The 27,295-nt window shown below is 42.3% G+C and overlaps 1 protein-coding gene across 4 annotated transcripts in view; it reads right to left on the bottom strand.

The window, feature by feature from the left end:
- ARHGEF3 (Rho guanine nucleotide exchange factor 3) overlaps positions 1 to 27,295 on the bottom strand; it is a 311,851-nt gene that overhangs the window by 173,991 nt on the left and 110,565 nt on the right. Inside the window, exon 1 of one of the 4 annotated variants that reach the window (XM_060307982.1) lies at positions 7,497 to 7,514. The exons of 2 other annotated variants lie outside the window; for them this stretch is intronic. In XM_060307982.1, the coding sequence (XP_060163965.1) occupies positions 7,497 to 7,499 (3 nt within the window). In that variant the 5' untranslated portion in view covers positions 7,500 to 7,514. Of the gene's footprint in view, positions 1 to 1,154; positions 1,240 to 7,496; positions 7,515 to 27,295 lie in introns of those variants that run through there. One more of the 4 variants, XM_030867471.3, reaches the window with a different exon arrangement.

The following is a 27,295-nucleotide window of genomic DNA, read 5'->3' as shown; positions in this document are numbered from 1 at the left end:
ACAGTGTTGTAAGACTTTCATGAGCTAATGCAAGTAACATGAAAAGTATCTAATAAACGTCAGCTATTATTGTAATATTTTTAATTAATGCTGCATTAACTATCCCTGAAGTGCAGTAAATCATTTAAAATGTTGCCTATTTCCATATCTCAAATGATCAAAAATTATTCTTTATCAGGTGAGCGAATAGCTAGGTGAGTGAGATGGGAAAGGAGAAAGACAGTGAAACCACTCAAATCACATGAAAAGATGTCTATAATGGCCATGTACAAGAGTTGGAATTTGTATTGCAAACATCAGTTTCAGAAACATAATTCTGATGAAAGAAACAGAAAAAGCAATGGGTATTTTCTTTAAAAAATAACTTTGGCTTATCCAAAGCCTATCCACAAACAAACAAACAAATAAAAGGGACAGAGAGCGAGAGTAAGCTTCAGGGCTCCTAATCATTCTTCAGTCCATAGAAACATAACATTTCCAGCTGCTCCTTCCAAAATAACCCAAACAGGCACCAATACTTTTAACGAGAAAACCAGTGAGTCTGAGTCTCCCCTGATATTATCTGACTTCATTTTCCCAATGATGAACACCTTCAAAACACCAGAATATTAAGGAAACCTACAAAACAGTTGCTTCACAAAGAATGAACTTCCAAAACAGAGTTTAGCCATCTTCCAATCCAAAGAAGAAAAAGTCTTGGAAATCCACTTTGCTATTTAAACACACACACACACACACACACACACACACACACTTACTTTTTCCTTCCCATTTAATGAAAACAGGTCTCTTAAAAAAATTAAAATACTGGCACCGTGGAGCAAAGAATGAAAGTCCCCCTACCCTTGCTCTCCTCCAATCACAGATGCTAAAGGAAGCGCTGACAGCTAGGCACTCCACTTAACACACCATCTCCACCAAGCACAACCATTTGTGGTCTTAAACACAACCACACAGCTCTTTTCTGATTCATAGTACAGTGAGGCAGAAGTGTGCCTCCCTCATCCCAGGTGTTCTTGGCGGCTCCCTGCTCACTTTCTTGGGAGATGCCGACAGCTGCATCCTCCCATACCTCAGCTCCTGGCATGGTCCAGCCAGGCTTGGGTGGGAGCTGGGAGCGGGTCTCTCCCTGGTCCAGCTGCAAAGGAGCTTACCTGAGCATGAACAAAGAAGCAACACCACACCATGGGGCGCTCCGACCTCATCCACCTGGAGTTCCCCGCCCCTAACTGCGGCAGAGCCCTTCGGATGGGATTCTCTGAGCAGAGCAGAGCATGGTTTCCCTCAAGGAACTCCTCCCCACTACTTGGGCTGCCTGACAGGAAGTGACAGGGGGCCATAAGTTACATTGTCAGAAGCTGAGAACCACACCAGCCCAGAGCTCCCCACCTCCGGCGGTTTCCTTGCCGCCTGCTGTTGCTGCTTTTTCAGAGCGCTCTGCCTTCTGGCATTCAAAGGCACACCAGAAATCCAGTTTCTGGCTGACAATCCCCAGCCTGTAAGAAACAAACAATGCTTACTGGGTCCCCACCTAAATGCCATGCTTGGCATTCTGGCAGCTCTAAAGTGTTCACTGCCAGGATATCATGCTTTGTAGACCCAAACATTGGGGTGAAATGGATAGAGAAGGGACACTGGGAGGAGAACTTTGTATGATCAAAGAGGAATCAACAGTCCACTTGAACTTCACCCAAGAGCCAGGGCCCTGCCCGGCATACAGAGCCTACACTGAATCCCAATTTCATAGCAACTCAACAAATGAGAGTGACAATAAACACCCCACTCAACCGTTCATTTCTTTTTTTCTTAGGCAAATTTTCTCTTCAGAGCCCATTCAAAATAACTGCTTCTGGAAACCTCCTTTTCAGCTTTTAATGTGAATAACAAAGGGCCTTACTGCTCTTCTCAGAGTTATTATGGAAACAACTAGTGGCTGACATTTCTCATTTTATGAACTGGGGATCTCACGAATGAACACCTTGCCCTGGTCCCGGGGCCTTTTACAAAGCTCAGACTTATTGGGTGAGATAGAGTGTCTCACGTGAACTCCAAGGTTTCAGATGAAAACTATGCCTGTTCAACCCCTCCCTACAACAAATCAACACCCTCACCCTCCCTGCACAGGGGCAGAGGGACTCAAACCCAAGGAGACATACATAACTCCAGTGTAGCTTTCAATTCTTGATTTTTATTTTTTAGTTCTCTAACGGAATAGTATTTTCTTTGCAAAAATTTTTCTAATTGCAACTTTTAGCTGCAAAGATTTAGCCCAGGATTTCCCAAGGCATTCTTACAAATGCACAGATTTTTAAGAGCCTTTGCCTGTCTCAGCCCTGAGTAAAGTGGGGGGCTCAGCAAAGAGAGAGGGTTCATTTGAACAACAAGCTTAAATCCAAGAGTTGACTTTAGAGTTTGTAAGAAAGGCTCTCCCCATTCTCAGGCCAGCAGCCTGGCCCCTAACATATGGCCTCTGAAGAGTGCATTACAAAAGAGCACTACGGCAGGATGCACCAGGCTCTGGTAGTACAAAGATGAACCAAAGATGACCGGAGAACAACATAAATGCTGCCAGGAATTTGCAAAAAGTGTTGAGGGAGCCAAGAAATAACTGAGCCTGGCAAATGAATTGTTTTATGGGGACAAAGTCTGGGAAGGCTTCTCAGAGCAAGAGACACATATGGGCAGAATTCTGAGGGGTGTTCTAGGCAGAAGAACTGGCAAGGGCAACAGCAGTGGGGTGCAGAACCATAGGGTGCTCTGGAAGAAAGGCAAATGCTTTGAAAGTACTGCTCTGACGGGCTTGGGTCTTGCTTCAAAGAGCGTGACAGGGGTCCCATCTGTCTGCAGAAAGAAGGAAGTGAAATCTCTGTGAAAAGGCTCAAGCCTTTCAGGCAAGCATCTGGGTTACCTCAAGGCCTATATGTGGTACCTACCGGGTCAGGCACCCAGGAAACACTCAGTAATGTGTAAAAGTCAAACAGTGGTGTCCACAAAAGGTGGGCTTCAGCTTGTCCTTGGGATTCCTTATTTTCCAAAGCCAGACTCCCCACAAAGCAGCCTGGGGTAAGTGGTGCTACTCGGGGGAAGGGGAGGTGTTCGTAAAAAAGGCTTCTTGCTCTAGCCTCCTGCATAGAAAAGGTCCTGATTCGTACAGGCCTGTAAACAACCTAAGATTAACCAGCTTTGGTAGTAACTCAGCTAATGAAGAATGTCAATCCCCTGAGGACCAAGGATGTCAATCCCCCACTGGCCCAGGCACTCCTCTCCTGGAAGATTTTCCAACAGCCCCTCTGCAGAGCCCCAGCTGCCAAGGCCAGGATCCACTCCAATGAGGACCCAAAGGAAACGTGAGATGACCATGGGGCACTAGAGTTTCTTTCTTTCCTTGGGGAGGAAGGGCAGATTCACGTGAACTAATCCTAGAATGATTAAGCCTAACTTCCGGCTACTGACTGTGAATGAGAAAGAAGAACCGAAACCTGTGGGCTGCAGCCCTTCATGGAAGAGGTGAAACTTGAGTGGGCTCCAGGGCAGGTAGCCATGGAGGAGGGAGGAAGGGCGGGAGGACCAGCAGACGCCCTGGCCGGAGATAAAGGGCACAGCCTGCAAAAGGGAAGGAAAGAACGGGGCGCGGCCCTTCCCTCTGATGCCCCTGCTTTGACCAGAAGCAAGAGCTCCAGTAACGAAATCAGCCATGCAGAAGGCACCTCGGAGGAACATTTCCATAATGAGAGGTTCCTGCCCTGCAGGGCTCAAGTTCATTTTGAGCGTCATAATGAAAGCTTATACAGGAACGGGATGTGGGTTTTCTCGATGTGGCATCTATGATACTGTTGAGTATTCGAACATGTTTTTCTACTGATTTTTAAATTTTAAAAGTGACATAGTGTCATTATAATACATTCAAACCATAGAGAAGTATATAGTGTAAAAAGCGAATCTTCCCAAAGTCCCCACGTTCTTCCCTATCGCCATCCCATTTGCCAGAGGCACCCGTGTCAAAGACAGAGGTAGATGAGGGGTCACAAACCTAAATGCTCTCAGGGCTAGGTGGGAAGGTACATGAAAGAAGAGGCCTGGCAGGCAATGGGCACCACTGAGAGTGTTTGCCTTGGGAAAGTTCCAGCTTACTGGGGTCCCAAGGGACTCATGGCCAAAGTGAACAGACATTCCAATTGTTCAAGGGAAGCTGGAAATTCCGGGTTTTACATAAAATCTCCCAGTTTTTAAATGCTGGCAACTAATTCATCATTTTTAAAAATGCTGTACAGGCCAATCAAAACACAGTTGCTGGTAGATTTGACCTGAGGGCCACCAGTTTGCAACCTCTGGTGGTGATCCTTTAGACATTTCCTGCTGTCTAAACACACATAAGTTTGTTCTGTCACGTTTTATTTTTTTAATTTATATTTGTCAAAATGGAATGATAACATTATTCCAGCACTTGCTTTCTTCACTTAACATCATCTTTCCACATTATCCACATCTTGGACCCCTCTGCAGAGCACGCCACGGTATGGAAGTACCTCAGTTCATTAGCTCCTGCCCTGTGGACATTCAGCAAACCTAAGAGATGCACTTGAAATGTCACCTCTCAGTTGCTCATTCCTGACAATATAACTCATGATGAAAGTGCACCTGTGCACAGATATTAAAACATCCTAAAGCCACAATTACTGAAACCAAAAATGGCGACTGCAGATTTCTGATGTTTTAATATGAGAACTTACCACATATTTTTTTATTTGATCTTCACAACTCTCCTGATGTAGGCCTTACTATTATCTCTACTGTACAGAATTTTTAAAAACTGAGACTCAAATAGGTGGCGTAAGCCTGCCCAAGAGGGCCTAGAGTTGGCAGGGTCGGGAGGGGAGCCAGGGTCAGGAGGGGACCTCAGAGCTCCTGTTATATGCATACAACCCCCAGAGCAGACTGCCTGAAACCTGCCCTGGTATATTCAAGAATTTGACATACAGTGAATGTTGACTGCAAACTACTACTGGAGGAGAGAAGGATTACTAACAAATGGGACAATTCATTTCTTAGAAAAGCCTCATTTTAAAGCTCTACTTCACACTCAGTCAAAATAAATTCTACATAAATTAGAGTGAGATGTTAAAAAGAAAAAAAAAACTATGAAATTCTGGGGGTGTAGGTTCTCAGGGTATGATACTTTTCTTTAAATGTGTGAACCTGAATTATATATTTATAAATGGGAAACTACCTATAAGGCACCTGTAGGTATGCAAAACTGGCCCCTGTTCTCCCACACCTGGTGAAATAACCATAGTGGTGACAACTTCTTACTGAACTCTAAAGAGACTAGTGCCAAAATAGGGGCCTCATTAAGACTCCACCCCATGCTTCCTTGTGTCGCTGGAACTCGAAGTGGTGTGTTTCCTATGTTGTTAGTCTATATACCTTATGGCATGTTCTACTGAGAAGTTTCAAGCAGTTTTCTCACCAAAAATATTATAAGAAACATATTCATTAGGGCTGTGATAAATTCATTCACATAAAACGAAAGAGTGACATTTCAGCAGAATTATTTCTTCATTAAAATTTGTGACTAATGGTGGTTCTTTCCATTTAAAATTTTATTCTGGTTTATTTTATTCAATTTCTTTCCTATTTGCACCCAAGAAGCCATAGATTTCACAAAAGCTCAGAAGTTGTCTGGGAATTTCAGGGTATTTGACCATATTTCATTTGATGTATTACATTTTAAAATAATTCCACAGGGACTTCCCTGGTTGCACAGTGGTTAAGAATCCGCCTGCCAATGCAGGGGACACAAGTTCGAGCCCTGGTCTGGAAGATCCTACATGCCGCGGAGCAACTAAGCCCGTGCGCCACAACTACTGAGCCTGCGCTCTAGAGCCCGCGAGCCACAACTACTGAGCCCGCGTGCCTAGAGCCCATGCTCCGCAACAAGAGAAACCACTGCAACGAGAAGCCCATGCGCTGCAATGAAGAGTAGCCCCCACTCGCCACAATTAGAGAAAGCTCGCGCACAGCAACAAAGACCCAATGCAACCAAAAATAGTAAATAAATAAATAAATTTATAAAAAAATAAAATAATTCCACAAACTGAACTGAAAAATAGGTGAAACAATCTCAGTAAAATGAAATGGAAGCAGTGACCAAATTAAAATAGTGTAAGTGCACCGTGATTTAACCAAGTTTCCAACATTAGAAAAGTGTTACATTACAGATCTTAGTTTCTGAGGCTGTTGTCAAATTCAGGTTAAGACTAAGAAGAAACAAAATTTATACTGTGGTGGAGAGGGGAGGTACAGTAATACTCTTTGGTGTTACTAGGTTAGCAAGAAGGCATAATACATGGCAAGCCAGTGAGAAATAAAGAGAACTTCAAAGTATTTTAGAGCCTGGGAGTTTACTCACGGTCACACAATTTTACTGCATAACTTCATATCTACTCCTCGGTGCTGGAAGTGTGGTTAATCCAAGCAAAACTTGAACAACTACCCTGTCCCCCTCCTTCATTGTGAACCATAGACACGGTGGGAGGGGGGCGGGGGCGATGTCCAGACCTCACACCAGGCCAGTTGGATGCAAGGTGGTTTAACTCAAGAGACTTCGACCATTTGAAAATGCTGATGCTTTTCTAGAGCCCTGCTTAATATCCCAGCTCAACAAGATTACAGAATGATGAGAATGTGGGAGCAGACCTGGCTGCCCAAGGTCAAGAATGAATAACTAGAAAAGTTTTCATCTATAGTTTCAACACAAGAACTAAAAATAAATGAATCTTGAACGTGGAGGTCTCAACAGATTGCTAATCATGGCCAATCTTGAGTGCTTATCCCGCTGGTTTTGTTACGAGCAATAGCTTGAACTATTTTTTTCTCTAAACAAATCTGAACTTTTATAATCACATTCCTCACATGATTTTGGCAACCAATACATAGACAACTATTTTTAAAAGCGAATGAAAAATAAGGCGAGCCGTCTTCTGATGTGCCCCGTGAAACAGCCAGCAGCCTGGTCTCTGGGGTTCCACCTCCTTTCTGAACATGAGCAAGGAAGCCTGAAGAACTTCTGCATGGAGCAGACTGAGGCGATTCCAAGAAGCTCACTCAATTTCTTAGAAACATGAATACCTTGAATACAGCTTTTTTCAAAGGACTGTCAAGTCCTCTTCGTTAAACTGGCAGTTAAAAGTGAAACTCCAGCAGGTTGCTGACCTCTAACCAATTCGTAGGAAAAAGAAAGGTTTAAAAACTGATTAGCTGATATCTATCAACCAAAGAGCTTCCTTCCTTGGAAATTAGACTTACTCTTTAGCATTATACTGTCAAAATTGGTTAGAAGTGGAAAATCTGAAAATGAGGGGGGTGGTATTCCTAACACTACTCAGGATTTTTTAAAGTAATTTGCTTATATCAAAGAACAAGTTTTGACAAACTGAATTTCTGACTTAAAAATATATAGCAAAAGCAGAAATCATTCTTAATAAAAAGTTTCTTACCATTAGTTTTGACTCCAGATGTCTCCTTAGGGATAATTTCTGGGAACAACTGGCTGGCTGGAATAATGAACAGTAAATTAATACGGGAGCTCTGTGATTTTTGGCTCTGCCATTTACTAGTTGAATGACCTAGTAAGTCACTTCTTAACTTTCTTGACCCTTAGTTTCCTCATCTGTAAAACAGGAATAATGATTCCATTATCCCTCATGAGGAGGATAGGAATCTAACTGATACGTACTTGTGTTTAAAAGCAAAACAAAAGATGTTGGGAACATTGGGGATCATTATACTATTCTTTCTATTTTTGTACAAGTTAAAAAATTTTTCATAATACAGTGTTTTTTTAGAAGACAAAAGCTTAGTAATAATTTACTTTTATTTTTCAAGCAGAAAATGAAGTTTTTTGGTGTAATTATGGACACTGGTTCAAATCTTCCTCTAAGCAAGTTGAAAATTTGTTACCAAATCTGAAATAGCTTGATTTTTACCCTGACTTGAATGACAGCCATCAACCAGACATCTAATAAGAAAAAGGCAATGGAAATTTGCAATTTCTCATTTTTCCCTCTTCCTTCCAACAGGGGTAAAAATGGGAAGGTGGTTAAAACTCAAGTCCTATTTATTTTTTAGATGTTATAAGGCTGACTTCCTTGAAATCCTTGTGTCCATTTAAAAAGTTTAAGGCTTCTATGAAAATACCTCCAAGGAAGCACCAAAAGATTTGAAAAGCATGTATGCACCTATGACTCAGCATCCATTCCGCTTACACAACAGTGAAAGTGTTTTTTTGTTTTATTTTGTTTGGTGTATATCCATGTGTATTTGAAGAACAAATATTGTTACTTTTCCCCTTAAATCAGAATCAGAAAGGAATCACCAAAACACTGGAAACCAGCAAAGCAAGCGGGAGATACTCAGAAAAGGTTTCTTTCCAGCTCCCACCAGAGGTAAGCTGATTCTGGTCAGAAGCTCAGTGCCTCCTCCCAGTTAGGGTTCTGCCCTGGAGGCTGTCCCTTTAAGTCAGACTTCCTGAGATTTCCGCATGCAGCTTCCTGGAGACAATATAAGATAAACAACAAACTCTGCAGCAAAATCTTGGACAATAAGCCCCACGTGGCCATAACAAGAAGCAATTATAAGCACTGACAATGGCTAGGGCATTTCCAACAGGAATGCAAATCTGTGATAAACATGGGGGAAACATGCTACCCCACACACCTGCACAAACTAAACTAATTTTAAAAAATAGCCCCTAGACTCTCATCAGATTGAGAAATAGCTGGTTCCAAATTTGGCACTATTTTTTTGAAAAATAACTGTCTAAGAGAAAAGCAATCAAGTCTTACTTAAAGTGCCACTGCCTGTTAGATGTACATTGCTGAGGCCAAGTGATTCCATGAGTCACTAACTCCACGTGTCTCTGTGAGGGACATTTATCACCCTCTGGATGCTGTGCAGCTCAACCCCCTCCCTAGGTTTAGGGAAGCCCCAACTCACGAACCAGAGTCCACATTCTACCAGAAGAGATGAGGGTGCCACACATTTGCTTTCCCGTCTTCCCTTGCAGCTAGGGAATGAGAGCATGAGTGAGGCTCAGGCAATGAGATACTCCCACCCCAGACCTGGCATGAGAAACTGGCAAAGAAAGCAGAAGGGATACCGCTGACTCTATTCTGGTGACGGTGGTGGCAGCTTGCAGAGGCAGCAGTGAGGGCAGATCGAGTAGCTGTGCCCTGTAACCAGTGTTGGTGGTGCAAACCATGGTATCTACACCTGCCCAGCAGTGGCAGCAACAGTATCCTTGTAGGAAATGTTTGGTAGAATAATTTGGGTTGTTCTTGATTCCCTGATCCTTTCCAAATTTACTGAACTTCCTGTACCTTTTAATAAATTCATTTTCTGCTTAAATCCATCACAACTGGGTTTTATTGCTAGGGGTTAGTTCATGCACACAAAACACAGGGTGGGCTAAAGCTGGAGTAGTCCAGAAACCAATCCCAAAGAATAATTCTGAGCATAAGGAATGAATATATTATTTCACACCTCAAATTCAATCCAAACACTGTCCCTCAGCCTGCAAGGCCCTGCATCAATCTGTCCCTATCTCCCTCCTGGACCTACTCTCCTCTCTCGTCCTAAGCTCTGATCATACTTTCTGTTCCTCATCAGGCTCTTCTCTGCCTCAGGGCCTTTGCACTTGCTCTCCAGAAAACTGTTTCCTCCAGCTCTTCACATTGCAGCAGCATCCTTTTCATAGTTCAGTCACAGCTTACAGGAAGCCTTCAATGACCAGACTGTTTAAAGGACCACACCGCACACCCCACCATCTTATCTTTTATTACAATACCCTGTTAGTTTCCTTTGTAGCACACAACCTGTGATTAATTTATTTCATTATTAATAACAATAGCAACCACCATTGATTGGAAGCTTGTTACATGCCAGACTAGGCTAAACTCATTTACTTCTATGATCACCCTATGAGATGGGTACTTTTATTAACCCTTGCTTATAGATAAGGAAGCAGGCTCAGAGGGGTTAAGGGATTGTTCAAGCATGGCAGGCATGGAATAGGAATCTGAACCCAGACCTGTAGTGTGGGCTCATTACCACAAGGCTCATTCAAGAAGTTGTCTGACAACAACGTAATGAGCCTCGACAACAGTGCAGGCTCTGGAGCCACAGGACTAGCCCAGCTCTCACGGAGCCCACAGCCGCATGTTCCAGATCTTCCACCAGGTGTTCTATCTACACTCCAGGGACCCTCCCAAGGGAAGAAATGTAGCCTGGTGTGTGTAAAGAGGGTGAAGGGGTCTTTCTTTCAACAGAGAAGTGCCCCACTCTGTGCTCAAAGTGTCAGCATACAAACAATGTTTGCTGCTCACCCTGCTGCATTCCATAGTCCTGTAGCACTGGGAACACAGAGGAAGCACCAGGGACAATTTGCAAGTCTCCCCTGAGTAAAAGTGCCATTCGAACAGGTGGTTGGCAATGAGTAAGAATTGCCAGGCTGAGGGGAGGAGGGCCAGAGCAAAGGAGAGAAGTGGGGACAGACAGCATGGCTCATCCAGGAAGTGGGGAGATGTTCAAAGGGCCTGTGGAAGGGACAGGGTGGGAAGGCCAGGAGATGAGAAGGTTGGAACCAAAGCAGGAATGCCAACTCTATCCTGTAGAAAATGGGGCACCAGAGCAAGTTTTTTGGAAGAACAGACATGACCAGATAAAAATTCTTTTTCTCGAGAACAGTGGCCATGGCTATATAGCACTGGTGAGATGTTCTGGTACCCTCTTTGCTAGCACACATGCATAAATACATGAGCTAAAAGCCAGGAATTGTAACAACAACAACAACAAAATTCCATTTCTATGCTTCATGACTCCATCTCTTTGCTGAATGAGAAGTGAGCTAAATTTGCCCTTCCAACAGGAGTTGGAAGCATAGCCATCCCCTCCTGAAATGTGAAATTACACAGAGCTCTCACATCTGTAATTTATGGAGAAAAGAAGGAATTCCCCTGCTACTTGACTTTACAACTCCAACCACTTCTGCCCAGATTCCCCCAGTGTGATAACAAGAACCTCACCTCTGGGTTGTGTCATCATTAAAATGAAGGGCTGACTTTTATTTTTTTTAAAGAATGTATGAGGTTGAGGCACAAAGGGCTTCCTGTGTTGAATGAGCATCTGGGGAATGTGGGAGGAGTCCCCAGAAAGACCCTCTGAGGACAGGTGAGATCAGCGCATAGTAACAGGCCCTAGGAAATGGTATGCTAAGTTTGCAGCCGAGAAGGTCTGGGAGCACCGCGGCCAGCCAAGATGGCAAGGGCATAGCATCTGGAAAGTAGGCTGGAAATCAATGAAGGCAGTTTAGCACAAGGATTAGGAATAGGAGTTCTGAGCCAAACAATCTGGATTCAAATCCCAGTGCTATTGCTTGCTGTGTGGCCTCTGGCAATTTCCTTAATTTCTCTGTGCCTCAGTTTCATCATCTGTTAAATGAGGATAATAAGAGCACCCACCACAGGTCATTGTGAGGATCAAATAAGTCACGTAGTGCCTGGCACACGATACGTAACCATAGCAGCTTTTGGAGGCTCTGTATGATAAACAATGAAATTTGCAGCCAAATCATGGACAATAAGCTCCTATGTGGGACAGCAAAAAGCAATTATAAGTGTTGACAATGGCTAGGACACTTTCATTAGGAATGCAAATCTATGCAAATAGCGGTTGCTGCTATCTTTATTTAATATATATAATATTTCTTATAGTATATAATTATGTATTATAAATAAAACTTTATTTTTAAATATCACATAACATTACAAGTAACATTACCTAATATAGTAATATAATTATTTTGTTATGATCTGCTTTAACTTAAGAAATAATTTGTCAACAAAAATGAGGGGTCTGAGGGGAGAGCCCCAGCAGCAGGTGCCTGGGCAATGCTTGTACAGTGACTTTTGACCCCCTTCAGGTAAAGTGACAGTGATACTAATGTGGACTCTAGAGCCAATCTGCTGGGTCAGAGTCTGGGATTTGCCACATAGGAGCTGCAGACTCCGGAAAGTCACTTAGCCCTTAAAACTCTGCAAAGGGGATGATAACAATAATACCCCCTTAGAGTTTGTGGTGCTCAAAGTTACGTGCATTTTTCACAGACAACCTTCCCAACCGCCTGTGAATCACACACAATTATGACGTCCATTTTACAAATGAGAAAACCCACGGCTCAGAGACGTTAATCAAATCACCGAAGGACACACAGCTAGACTGACGCACAGGAACTCTGACTTGAGCCAGCACTCTAAGCCAGCCCTCAATTCTGCACACTTGTGAAGCATGAGAAGGATACACCACAGCTCCTCTGCAGGATGAGAGGGGTAACTAATGTGTGTACAGAAATTACTCTTTAAGAAGGGTGTGGGGGACTTCCCTGGTGGCACAGCACCTAAGAATCCGCCTGCCAATGTAGGAGACACGGGTTCGATCCCTGGTCCAGAAAGATTCCACATGCCACGGAGCAACTAAGCCCGTGCGCCACAACTACTGAGCCTGCGCTCTAGAGCCTGGGAGTCACAACTACTGAGCCCGTGTGCTGCAACTACTGAAACCCGCATGTCTAGAGCCTATGCTCTGCAACAGAGCAGCCACAGCAATAAGAAGCCTGCGCACCGCAATGAAGAATAGCCCCCGCTCGCCACAACTAGAAAAACCCCACGAGCAGCAATGAAGACCCAATGCAGCCTAAATAAATAAATAAATAAACAAACAAACAAATAAATAAAAAAGAAGATTGTGTATTTTCCATTGCAGATCCTTACCCTTATAGCACCTGCTAAGGCAGTGAAACTCCCTGTTGCTAAACACCTATTATGCACCAAGCACCTTGCTGAGTGTCCCATCATCGCCATTTCATCACCATGGCAATGCTATGAGACAAGGACTGGAGGACGATGAGGCTCAGAGAGACTGAGTTCCTAGCCCATGGTCACAGAGCTTGTCAGTGGCAGCATCCCACCACACATCTGGGTCTGTCCTACTCCCACTTAGGTTTGGAGACAGGCTTTGAAAACACCCCCTAATGTCCTTCATGTGTCCCTCTCCCCCTCATTACGCACAAAGCTACTTATTCTGCACCAAGATGATGACCACAGGGGCCAAGCAGGGCCGTGGCACAAACTGTAATTACTACAGACAACAATTTGCATTCCAAATCTGAAGTGTGCTCAGGGTGTCACTTGAGCCCTGTAATCAGCTTAGCCTCTCTCCATATCTTCCTCGAGGGCTTCCCTGGTGGCGCAGTGGTTGAGAGTCCGCCTGCCGATGCAGGGGACACGGGTTCGTGCCCCGGTTCGGGAAGATCCCACATGCCGCGGAGCAGCTGGGCCCGTGAGCCATGGCTGCTGAGCCTGCGCGTCCGGAGCCTGTGCTCCGCAATGGGAGAGGCCACAACAGTGAGAGGTCCGCGTACCGCAAAAAAAAAAAATATTCCTCAAAATGAAGATATACTAAAGGAACTGAGACACAGGGGAAGGTTGGAAAATATGCCTCTGCTCCCAGTGACCTGCCACCTGAGGAAAACCATGCCGAGAAATGGTCAGGATTGAGCGGGATCTAAACCCCAGAGAGATCAAATTCCTCTGTCACAGGACAAAGAAAACAGCAGCCAGGACAGTGGACACGCTGGGCAAGACCGGTAAATTATTAAAGGCAGTAAACTCAGTACATAACACATGGGCCTCAGTTTGAGGTGCAATGGACACCCTTCCCTCCTTTATCACAAGTTGTTGTCTTACCTACGAGTCACCTGTCAGGGTGTGGTGGCTTTGCCACCACAGGACATCCACAAGATGAGCAAAAGCCTTACTATGTTCGCACTGTGAGAAAAAATATACAACCTCTGCATTAGAGAAAGAGATCCCAGAGGACCTTTCTATGAGCAAAGAATGCTATGATTTGGGTGCTCCCGAGTGGGGAAGGAGGATATAGTGAGAAGAGAGGGAGTGGAGGATACCAGAATTCTCAACCCTGCCTGCAGCCTCTTTTACTATACCTGAACCACAGAGGCATTTGTACTAATAATTTTGGCTCCAAGTGTCTAGAGTCCTGAGTACTTGTTAACTGGGATTCACCATAGCCCTACTTTCTTTTACTAGGGAAAGAGGACAAACCACATGTCAATTTCCATCACCTCAGATCCTGACTGAAGATTTTCACATGGAACCTCTACTGAGTTGACGGTATCTGCAAGACTGCCCTAAAAACTAGAGTTATGGACTTCCCTGGTGGCGCAGTGGTTAAGAATCCACCTACCAATGCAGGAGACACAGGCTTGATCCCTGGTCTGGGAAGATCCCACATGTCGCGGAGCAACTAAGCCCGTGCACCACAACTACCGAGCCTGTGCTCTAGAGCCCACAAGCCACAACTACTGAGCCCATGCGCCCTAGAGCCCATGCTCCGCAACAAGAGAAGCCACCGCAATGAGAAGCCCACGCACCGCAACGAAGAGTAGCCCCCGCTCACTGCAGCTAGAGAAAGCCCGCGTGCAGCAACAAAGACCAAACACAGCCAAAAAAACAAAAAAAAAACCCCAAAACTAGAGTGTTTCTCAAACTTTAATGTGCCCATAAATCACCTGGGCATCTTGATAAAATGCAGATTCTGATTCAGGTCTGGGGTGGGGCTCGAGATTCTGCATTTCTAACGAGCTCTCAGGTGCTGTTGCTGTTACTGCCTCATGGACCACACGTTAAGAACCTTTGCTAGGAGATGTGCTACTGGCTGAAGCAGACCGAAAAAAAATCATATTTCCTATGTCTCTATGGTCATGATGTCAAGTGGTGTCTCCATTCTAAGAGCAAACAAGTAAACTCAAGCACAATGTATCTTTAAAGTTCTTGTTTCCAAGTTATCTCACTGACGGTTAATAGGATGACTGTTCTGGCAGGAAAACCTTGTTGAACGCTATTAACTGAGGAAAATCAAGCAGATCTTCCCTTGGCCCAAGTTTCTGGAATAGCCCTGGGTCCTCTGAGGTTCAAAGGACAACACAGTTGAGCATATGCCTTCACCAGCACTCTCATCACTGACGCTTCTTGGGGTGGCCAGCCCACTGCAGGTGTGGCTGTGTTCTAGAGGCTGAGCAAACTGCTCACCTAGCCCACCAGCTGTGGCTGGGGGCCTGTTAAGAACTTGAGCACTACCTCCTCAGTCACAGGTTGCACGCTCCCAACCAGACAGGCACCTTAATAAAATCATCCAACTAATTCAATACATTTTTTTTTTTTTAACTGCCTGGAGCTGGCTGCCTTATCCCGTTATGCAAACAGTACACAGTGAATTGCTGATAGCATCTCCTCACTGTTGCCAACATAAACCCTGCCAGGCCAGCAGAATTGAGCCCAGTGACTGTAAGCAACAATACTTGCATGGGTTTGTTTAAATAAACACAACTAACAACCGGTGAAAATGTTACCTCCTCCTATTGCTAAACCAGAGACTTCTGAAATTGAGTTCTTCTAGAAATAAAACCAAGTGTCAAGTGTAAGAAGTAGAAGGCAGCTGAGTGGAGAACACCCAGAAAACCAACTCTGTGTTTCTTCCACAAACACACATGTAGACATAGATTTTTGGACCACTAAAACTAAATCAACTGACTTACTTGTATTGTCTGTTTCTTGCCTCACAGTAAGGATTTTTCTTTCCTATTCTTCTCCCCTGCACTTTTGGGCATTTGTCCTTTGAGTCGGGTATAACATATTAAAGAAGTTTGATATCATTAAATAACATAAAATTACACATAACATATAAGAAGGAATATTAGTCTTTAAACCCAAACCCTAAAATAGAAAAAAAAAATGCCAGTGGACAAGGGAAGAGAAATGGACATTTATTAAAGTAGAGAGATGATATTCAAGGACTAGGTAGGCTTCAGGGAGGGAGCCTTTGATGGACCACGTCAGAATGACTAATAAAACAAGATGGAAAAGCCATTTCCTGAGCAATGAGTGTTGGGAGAAAAGGAAGAGCAAACTGAGGACAAGCTAGCGGCACATATGCAGGGCCTCTTAGTCACTCTGGATAATGAGATGAGTATATTTTTAAAAGAAGGAAAAAAGACATGACATCAAGACTATAAGAATAGGCAGCAGGAAGCTTTATTATGTTTCAAGAACAGCAAATCTTGTCTATTTGTACCAATTCTGTAGACTTGAAAACACCATTTTAGTCTCAAACTCAAGCTTTTTCCTTCCTTGAGAAGTTTTGGAATTTGGAGATAAACTTATCGATGCCTGGCAAAGATCTGCTCCAAGAAAAACAAGTTCGATTTTCATTACAAAAATTTCACAGTGGGAAGCATACTTTGGAGTGGAGGGTATTTTTTAAAAGACAAGTATCTTTTTGACCCCGAAATTCCTAAGCCAAGTTTGCAATTGAGAGTCCTCAGCGTTTCAATAATAAATTAAACCCAAGAGGGGGAATACACAGGATGCCACATTAGGTATTTTTCTCTCATTTTCCCAAAGTGATATTCCACAGTATTGTCTCAAGTTATCATCCGGAACCCATAAAAATAATGTGCCCCAATTCAGGAAGATGCAACTGAGTTACCTATTAATTCTCTGGAATATTAACTCTCAGGGATGATTGTTTTAGGACTGTGACTTCTCTCCTGGCTGAGTATTCATTCTTATTAAGGTGCTTTCCTCCCCTCTCTCACATATACAAGATTTATGGATTTTTTTTAGTTGTTGTTACAGAAGGAAGACAAAATTCCTCCAAGTTCACCTTTACCAAGTTCTCACATTTGAAACTCCTCCACAGATGCCATATTTAAAAATTCCATCTTAAGGAACCATGGGATTTAGGCCAATTCATTGAATTTCTGACTCAGATTTATTCCTGCTGCCTGTTGTGGATGATTTTTATTCTTAAACCTTAAAACCTAAAACTCCACTTCAAAATTACAGTTCAAATATTTGTCTTCTCACCTCAGTTTTTCTACTCTTCAACTATAAAAATTTTGTACGCACCCTGTAGAAATTTGGGAAAGTCAAAATAAAATGAAGAAAAAATGTCACTTATAACCTCACTTACAGAGAGGAAATCATTATTAATATTTTGTTATATTTTCTTTCAGTCCTTTAAATGAATTTTTTCATAGCAGTATCATTACTGTACATACAATTTTGTTTCCTGCTTTTAAAGTCGTAACAATAAACATTTCCCCTGAATTAGCACTCTTCCTCAACAGCCCCTTATGGCTGCATAATATGCACTCATATGGATAAAACACAGTTTATACCAACGGTTCCACATAATTGGACATTTAGACTTTTTCCATTTTTTCTGTCATTATAATGACTGCTGCACTAAACATTTTTGTTCATAAATCTTAATCCACAGCTCTGATAACTTCTTTAGGATAAATTCCTAGAAGTGAAATTATTAGATTAATAGTCATAAATGCATTTATGATTCTTGACACAAATAGCTTTCCAGAAACATGATCAAGTAACAATGCCACTGAACATTGGTGAGAGCATCAGTCCTACTGCACCCTCACGAGCATTTAAAGTTATCATTTTAAAAAAGGCTGATTAATTCTGCAGCTGAAAACCCTTAAATTTCCCATTCTTAGACTGACCTGCTGAGGTCAATGATTTCAAACGTTCCCTCAGTAACAGAATAATCTTCAAATACAATGTTAATTTTTCTCACATACAAGAATGCAAGCAAAACCACAAACATGAAAAGAATGTAGTCATTTGTTGGATGTTTTCATTGGGCAACTAAGGTGCTGTAGTTAAGAAGCCAAGAACAACCAGTATGATGTACCAGTCTGTGACCGTACGGAGAGACGCCCAGTACAGAGAGACACGAGCAAAGTAAATTCAGAACTGAATCCACTGCCAAACTTCACAAGATACATAAGATTTTAATTACCATAAGTCACACTTATCAGAAGGAATACATTAGAATGTTCAGGAATATATCCAGATTACATTTAAAATTCATTTAGGGCTTCCCTAGTGGTGCAGTGGTTAAGAATGTGCCTGCCAATGCAGGGGACACGGGTTTTAGCCCTGGTCCGAGAAGATCCCACATGCTGCGGAGCAACTAAGCCCGTGAGCCACAACTACTGAAGCCCGTGCGCCTAGAGCCTATACTCTGCAACAAGAGAAGCCACCGCAATGAGAAGCCCGTGCACCGCAACGAAGAGTAGCCCCCGCTCACCGAAACTAGAGAAAGCCCACGTGCAGCAAAGAAGACCCAGCGCTGCCAAAAATAAATAAATAAAATAAAGAAATTTATTAAAAAATAAAATTCATTCAATAGCTTTTTACACAATAAATTTTCTTTCTTTCTCCAAATTGGTGCATATTCCCATATACATCAGGTAAGTTTTTTTACTTAATGGCACATATACGCAAGAGCAAATGGTCTAGACTCAGTCTCTTTTAATCCAAGGCCTAAACTGATCACCCTAGAACATGGAAAAGCATTAGATAAATGGAAACCTTTTCTACTATACTACAAATGGTTTGGGGTATCTTTCCCACATTCTCTTTCCAGGAAATTTGTCCCACTTTCCCCAATGTTGTCCACAGCTCCTGCTGAGTGGGTATAATATAACAGTAGCTGTAGCAAGGGGGGAAAGTATTTATTGAGCACCTACTATGTCACAGACCCAGAGCTAAATACTTAACATGAATTATTTAGTTTAATTCTCATAAGAACCCCATGAGTTGGATACATTTTTCAGATGGGGAAATCTGAGTTTCAGTAGGTTTACTTACTTGCCCAAGCTGGTGGGTCCCTTTGACCCTGACTCTCTGGCCAAAGATGACTGGACCAAGGGGGAGGGAAGCCCCTCTAGGAGCCAGCCAGAAGCCTGCCCACCACCTGTGAACCCCAACAAAAGAAAGAGGATCTGAAGCAATCAGGGTTTTCTTAGGGATTTGGGGATAGGGCAAACAACTGAGACTATCCCACGAGCTTTGGGAGAAAGAGCTGCTGAAAGACTTGTCAGGTTGGATCAGAGCCGGCATCGTGACAAGCCCAACAATGGCACATACAAGAAGACACTGGGAGCAGGAACTGAATATCAGAAAGGTAAAAGCAGAGAGAGAAAGAATGAAACTGACCCACAGAGAGAAATCCTGGGTTTCTGCAACTGTAATTCTCTTATTAAACAGCACTTTTCTTGAGGTAATGGGAGCAAGTGCCCGCTTTTTGCCAAGAGCTCTGTTTAAAATAACCACCAAGGAATTTACAGTGGAGTCGTTCCTCACTGGAATGGACTGTCATCAGCATCTACCCTGTGTAGCAAGTTAGCACCATTAATAACAAAAAACCAACACATGTGCCTCTTAATGAGATGCAAGTACCTGGATTCCTTTAGGATGTTTTCCTGCCCCAAAGTGCTTAACTTGAAACAAACCAAGTCTTTAGACCTAAATAACCAGTGTATAAGAAATATAAAGGACAAAGGGGCAAGTTAAATGACATCATAGGTAAGCAATCAGATAAACTAAAATGTGAGACCCATTCCACAAGCAATTGGTCTGGTCTTTTCAAAAAGTCAGTGTCATTAAAAAAAAAAAAGAGGGGCTTCCCTGGTGGCGCAGTGGTTAAGACTCCGAGCTCCCAATGCAGAGGGCCTGGGTTCGATCCCTGGCCAGGGAACTAGATCCCACATGCATGATGCAACTAAGAGTTCGCATGCCACAACTAAGGAGCTGGAGAGCCACAAGTAAGGAGCCCACCTGCCACAGCTAAGACCTGGTGCAACCAAATAAATAAATACTAAAAAGAAAGAAAGAAAGAAAGGGAGATGAGGGGATTATTCAAGGACTTAAAAGGACTAAAAAACACAGTAACAAAATGAAATCGTCATCCTCAATTGGATAAAAACAACCAAACAAAAAATCCAACCAGATGCAATGCATGGCCCTTGAATGGTTTTGGGGGAAACCAACTATAAAAGATAATTAGGGGGACTTCCCTGATGGTCCAGTGGTTAAGAGTTCGCCTTCCAACACAGGGAGTGCGGGTTCGATCCCTGGTCGGGGAGCTAAGATCCCACATGCCTTGGGGCCAAAAAACCAAAACATAAAACAGAAGCAATATTGTAACAAATTCAATAAAGACTTTTAAAATGGTCCACATCAAAAAAAAAATCTTAAAAAAAAAAGATAATTGGGGAAATAGGAATATAGACTGCATGTTGGGGAATTAATAGTAACTTTATTAAGCTTGATAATGTAGGAAAATGTCCTTGTTCTTAAGACATATGTATTGAAGTATTTAGAAGTGAAGTGTCGTGATTGTCTTACTTTGAAATGATTTAGTAAAATAAAGCCAAATTGTATAAACAGCTAGAGATAGATAAACAGGTAAAGCAAAATGTTAGCAATTAATTGTTCATTCTAGATGGTGGGTGTTCACTGCACTTATCTTTCAACTTTCCATATATTTAAAAGTTTTCATAATAAAAAGTTGAAAAAATAGCACACATAGTAAAAATAATAATCTTGGAAACCCCTTAGGAAGATACCTGGTGATGCCTGACAGCCCTTCTCTCAATAAACTACACTCAATAGTTCCTACTTTACTGCTATAACAAATATTGTACATACATCTTCAGTTTAGCCCCAGACGAAGCTGTTGCTTGTTTTTAGGGGAAATGCAGCACAAAAAGCCCCCATTAAGTTCTAGAATCACCATCAGCCCACTGGGATCGACAGAGGAAAAAGCAGGTTCACAATCCCATCTAACAATGAGTCGTAAGTTCCCGTCCCACCCTTTTTTCTATAAGTAAGTTTAGATGAACCTGCATAAATTAAATGCACATCTGATACAACTTCCTTGAACCTTCCTCAAATCAGAACTTTTAAACAAGTCCTCATCTGTCCATAAAAAAGTAGGCCTCATTCCCTCTTTTTTCCAAATGGATGTAAGGTCAAATCAGCCCTGAAGATATAAAAACACATTATGCATTAGCAGCGTTCTGGTGTATGGTATGTTTCCTCCTCCCTGAACGTGTGTTAACCAGGAGGTCACGGCAGTGGTGGTTCACGCTGCTGCATGGACCACCATTAGATGCTGCAGCATCTAATCCAGCTGGTTTTATTACCAGTACCATGTACAAGTCCACAGTAAGAGTCATGCTCAAAAAGGCTAGTCCAGGAGCTGTGTTCATTGAGATTTCCAGAGTCGGATGGCAGAAGGAGAGAGCCTGGGTGGGGGATGACATATGTGGGAGGCCCAAAAATCAAGTAAGAGAAGAATTTTCATCATCAGGCCTAAATAAGATAGCCCATTTAAAAATGAGCTCTGTGCAATCAGGTTGTAATGAGCTTTTGCTTTTAGAGAATATTTATTTCAATTACTAAAGGTGAATAAGTTTGTGACAACTTACAAATAATAATATAAATATATTTCTATTATTTCTAATCAATAATAGAAATATCTTAAGTTATGTTAACTATAAATAAGTGGTAAGTAGAATATGTGTGTGGTAAACATAGATAAGAAAGGGTGAAAGGAGCAAAAGATACCTACTATTCATGAGCCACCTGGTTACTGAATGTTTGTTATGTACTAGATATGCATGAGACTTATGAGGTACTGACTATACAGAGGCACTAAATATATATGAGCACTTAATATACATGAGGACTTAATTTGGCTACCCACTGGAGACACCCTATTCTGGCCCCATGTGCCCTCTGCCCAAGAAACACAAATAAAATAGAAATTAGCCAGCTGTTCATCTGGCTAATTGCCAAGCTGCTACTGTTGACCAGGTATGTTTGTCCCTGTGTTTTTATGATAAAGCAAGTGTGTGTCATTGGCCCAGGGCACCTTCAGTCTGTGGACCTCTTGCCTGCACTTCAACTCTGGTCCTTGCACCCACATCCGTGGGGAAGGCCGATGCAGTAGAGAGAAAGGGGACGTATTGGCATTGTGAACCCCAGGATACAGGTGAGGTCCTTCCGTCCTCTCTGTAGTATGTTAACTTACCCCATTTCTCCCCCTTGCTTCTCACTATGTTTCAACTGGTTTAATTGGATAGTGTGATCTGAGTATTTAAAGAAAAGGGTGAGGCACTATTTACCCTCACAATGAGCTAAACCTCGTCCAATCCATTAAGCGGGCCACATTATTGTGAAGAGGAAGAAGTTGATAGGAAAGAAGAAAAGTCGGTGACAGGACCATTACCAACCCCCATGTAAGAGGCTTCAATTCCCATCCCCAGCTTCTGACATGGGCAGGAAACAGAATATAAAACCTAACACAGAGGGGAAAAGGAAAACTGAAGGGAAAGGTTCGGATTCAGAAAAAATTTTCCAAATTGCTGCATCTCCTCAGTTCTCAATATCACCTTCCCCTCCCACGCTTTCAAATAGCATGAGGGCCTTTTGGAGGTGATGAGATCACTGCCACAATACTGTTTGTGTAATAAAGGCTAAATTCGATTAGAATGAAAAATAAATACCTCCATGAAAAGTCATAAATGCAACAAAACACAAAGCAATACTGAGACTGAGTCTTGGGCCACCTTCTATTTAAGACCTAAATAGACATTTCTCCAAAGAAGACATACAGATGGCCAATAGGCACGTGAAAAGATGCTCATCATTGGGGCTTCCCTGGTGGCGCAGTGGCTGAGAATCTGCCTGCTAATGCAGAGGACACAGGTTTGAGCCCTGGTCTGGGAGGATCCCACATGCCATGGAGCAACTAGGCCCGTGAGCCACAACTACTGAGCCTGCGCGTCTGGAGCCTGTGCTCCGCAACAAGAGAGGCTGTGATAGTGAGTGGCCCCCGCTTGCCACAACTAGAGAAAGCCCTCGCACAGAAACGAAGACCCAACACAGCAATAATAAATTAATTAATTAAAAACAAAAGTACCAATGCCACCGTGGATGTGAGGATTAAATTAGTCAATGCTTTAAAAAAAAAAAGAAAGAAAAGAAAAGATGCTCATCGTTGCTAATTATTAGAGAAATGCAAATCAAAACTACAATGAGGTACCACCTCACATCGATCAGAATGGCCATCACTAAAAAGTCTACAAATAATAAATGCTGGAGAGGGGATGGAGAAAAGGGAACCCTCCTACACTGTTGGCGGGAATGTAAATTAGTGCAGCTGCTATGAAAAACAGTATGGAGGTTCCTCAAAAAACTAAAAATAGAGTTGCCATATGATCCAGCAATCCCATTCCTGGGCAGATACCCAGACAAAACTATAATTTGAAAAGATACATGCACCTCTATGTTCATAGCAGCACTATTTACAATAGCCAAGACATGGAAGCAACCTAAATGTCCTTCGACAGATGAATGGATAAAGAAGATATGGAATATTACTCAGCCATAAAAAAGAACAAAACAATGTCATTTGTAGCAACATGGATGGCCCTAGAGATTATCATACTTAGCAAAGTAAGTCAGTCACAGATACCATGTGATATCACTTATATGTGAAATCTAAAATACAACACAAATGAACATATCTACGAAACAGAAAGAGATTCACAGACATAGATAACAAATGTGTGGCTGCCAAGGGGTGGGTGGGGGGGAAGGATTGGGACTTTGGGATTAGCAGATGCAAACTATTATATATAGAATGGATAAACAACAACATCCTACTGTAGAGCACATGGAACTATAATCAATATCCTGTGCTAAACCATAATGGAAAATATGAAAAATATACATATGTATAACCGAATCACTTTGCTGTACAGCAGAAATTAACACAACACTGTAAATCAACTATACTTCAATACATTTTTTTTAAAAATAAAATAAAAATAAAACCCCTAACTAAGCTCCGATACTTCCCAATGGCACAGAAATGAACTCAGCCATTTCAGAATGCAATTTTCCACGATCTGCTATTATTTCAATTAATACAGAGGACTATTATGTTTTATGTCTTATGAGTTTATTCTTGCTCCCAGATCAGATTGTGAGGACTGAAAAAAAAAAAAAGAAGAAGAGGAGTTAGAAGTTTTGTTTATCTGAAAGTCAGACCCTGGGAATCAGGATGATTACCCTTTACTCTGGGATGACAGATGGGAAAGACTTTTGTAGACAAGAATTGTTCGTATCTGCCTAGTGTCTCTCCCCTTCTTCTGGAAACTGCCCCTTCCCTCCCATGTTACTATGGTTACCATAGGAGCCAACATAGTGGTACAGCACAACGCCACACTGTGGTCACTGCTGATTGGTCTAGGAGTATCCACCCTACCCCGGCTGAACCAATCAAACCCCACCCCCCAGTGCTTTTGGATCTCAGAGAGAAAAGGCTGTCACTCTGCAGATGGCTGCATTTCCACAGTATGGAGAAATGGAGGAAGTCAGTCTGCAGAGAAAATGCAGCAAACAACAGAGGAATTGGGAGCCCTCATGGTCTTCTGGTGCCTGGTTCCAGGGGCTTCTGAGATCCTGCTGCATTCCACGAGATATTCTTGAGATCTCTATAATTTTAAAAACTCTCCTTGTTTAAGCTAATTTGAGTTGAATTTCTATCACTTGCAACAAGATCTCCTAATTAACCTAAAAGATCACAGTCAAAAGCATCTTTTACCTTGTATAAATCTAGAAGAAATAGAGAATAATTGAGTTGACAACTGCATAAAATAAACAAAGGCATCTATAAATTCTGCCTCAAAAGTGCAAAATTTGCACAGCTGGTACACAAGCCACTGTACGTCCCCACAGACCTCACATATGACCAAAAAAAGAAACTGCTTTTGAATCTAAAAATGAGCTTCAATGTGCCTGGCATATTTTTGGTGTCAGCAGATTGAGAATGACATGGGCTTTTCCTCACAGGTGTCAGCATCTCTCACAGGCTGGCTTCTCCACTGCCTGAAGGGAAATGAGACAAGAAGACTAAGCAGAAACGAGAGACAGTTTTTCCTTTTGAAGGGGTACCTCACATCAAAAAGGCATCTATTATAAAATCAAAATGGGTTGAAGACCTAAATATAAGACATGATACCATAAAACTCCTAGAGGAGAACATAGGCAAAACATTCTCTAATATAAATCGTAGTAATATTTGCTCAGATCAGTCTCCCAAGGCAAAAGCAAAAATAAACAAATGGGACATAGCAAACTTATAAACTTTTGCACAGCAAAGGAAACTGTCAACAAAACAAAAAGACTACCTATGGAATGGTAAAAAATATTTGCAAACGATGCAACCAGCAAGAGCTTAATTTCAAAAATATACAAGCAGCTCATAAAACTCAATATCAAAAAAACAAACAACCCAATCAAAAAAAGGGCAGAAGGGACTTCCCCAGTGGTTAAGACTCTGCACTTCCAGTGCAGGGGGCGTGGGGTGTGGGTCTGATCCCTGGTCAGGGAACTAAGATCCCACACGCCGAGTGGCCAAAAAAAAAGGCAGAAGACGTAAATAGACATTTCTCCAAAGAAGACGTACAGATGGCCAACAGGCACGTGAAAAGATGCTAAACATTAGAGAAATGCAAATCAAAACTACAATGAGGTATCACCTCACACTGGTCAGAATGGCTATCATCAAAAAGTCCACAAATAATAAATGCTGGAGAGGGTATGGAGAAAAGGGAAACTTCTTCCTACACTGTTGATGGGAATGTAAATTGGTGTAGCCACTATGAAAAACAGTAGAGAGGTTGCTTAAAAAACAAAAAATAGAGCTACCATATGATCCAGCAACTCCACTCCTGGGTATACATCCAGAAAAGACTAAAACTTTAATTTGAAAAGAAAAAATATATATATATTCACACACACACACACACACGGGAATATCACTCAGCCATTAAAAAGAATGAAGTATTGGAGTTGCAGCAATATGGATGGACCTAGAGAATATTGTACTTAGTGAAGTAAATCAGGCAGAGAAAGATATATATTATATGATATCGCTTATATGTGGAATCTAAAAAATAATACAAGTGAATCTATATTCAAAACAGAAATAGACTTAGACATAGAAAACAAAATATGGGTACAAAAGGGGAAAGAGGTGGGGAGGGATAAATTAGGAATATGGGATTAACAGATACTCACTACTATACTAAAATAGATAAGCGGGCTTCCCTGGTGGTGCAGTGGTTGAGAGTCCGCCTGCCGATGCAGGGGACACGGGTTCGTGCCCCGGTCCGGGAAGATCCTACATGCCGCGCAGCGGCTGGGCCCGTGAGCCATGGCCACTGAGCCTGTGCGTCCGGAGCCTGTGCTCCGCAACGGGAGAGGCCACGACAGTGAGAGGCCCGCGTACCGCAAAAAAAAAAAAAAAAAAAAAAAAAAAAAAATATATATATATATATATATATAAGCAACAAGAATTTAATGTATAGCACAGGGAATTATATTCAGTACCTTGTAATAACCTATAATGGAAAATAATCTGAAAAGTATATATATATAAAACTGAATCATTTTGCTGTATACCTGAAACTAACACAGTATTGTAAATCAACTATACTTCAATAAAAAATGAAAATAAAAAATACAATCCAAGGAAGTATAAGGGAATTAAAAGGGATTTGGGGTGATGAAAAGTTTACCATAGAATTGTCCCTTGTTTTTAGCACTTTTAAAAAGTTGGTCATGTCTTACCTCCTTTGAAGACAAAGTATGTGTCATCAGCCTTGTTTTAAAGAGGCAGCAGGCTTCAACGGCCTGGGGACAGACTGTCCCAAGTTCAAATGCTGGCTCTGCCACTTACTATGGCTGTGATTTTAGGCAAGTGAGCAGATGTGGGCTCAGTTTCCTCATCTTCGAAATGGAACAGATACTATCTACCACGCAGGACTGCCACAGCCTTGCTTGGAGCTGATGTTAAATAATGTAGGTAAATGTACAAACAGAGGCTGTGAGAGAAGAGAAAGCCATGCCACCTTCTTTTGCAAAAGAGAGGTGAGGCCACAGTAAACAATGACCAGGCCAGGTGTGTGCGGAGTATTAGAGACTCTGTCACTCTAATGAGTTGTGAATTTCAAAGCATTTCAGCCTGATCATCAAGAAACATTCGGCTGCACTTCTGAATGCAACTTCCTTCCAAACACGGGGCCTGGGATGGGTCGGACAGCCTGCAGCAGGCACAGGACCTATTGTCTGAAGACGTGGATCTGCTCCTGATCTCTTGGCTTGACCCTCACAGTGGTCAGCAATATTTCCTGTCTGTCTAGGAACTGGACTTCCTTTGGTGACAGTACCAAACTCTTCCTTGGAACAGGAGGTTAGTATTTAAAATAGCCTTAACTGTG

The sequence above is a fragment of the Globicephala melas genome, chromosome 11 (genome assembly GCF_963455315.2).
Source record: "Globicephala melas chromosome 11, mGloMel1.2, whole genome shotgun sequence".
Taxonomy (NCBI): domain Eukaryota; kingdom Metazoa; phylum Chordata; class Mammalia; order Artiodactyla; family Delphinidae; genus Globicephala; species Globicephala melas.
Note: the sequence above shows the minus strand (reverse complement) of the source record. Positions and strands in the feature narration are given on the sequence as shown.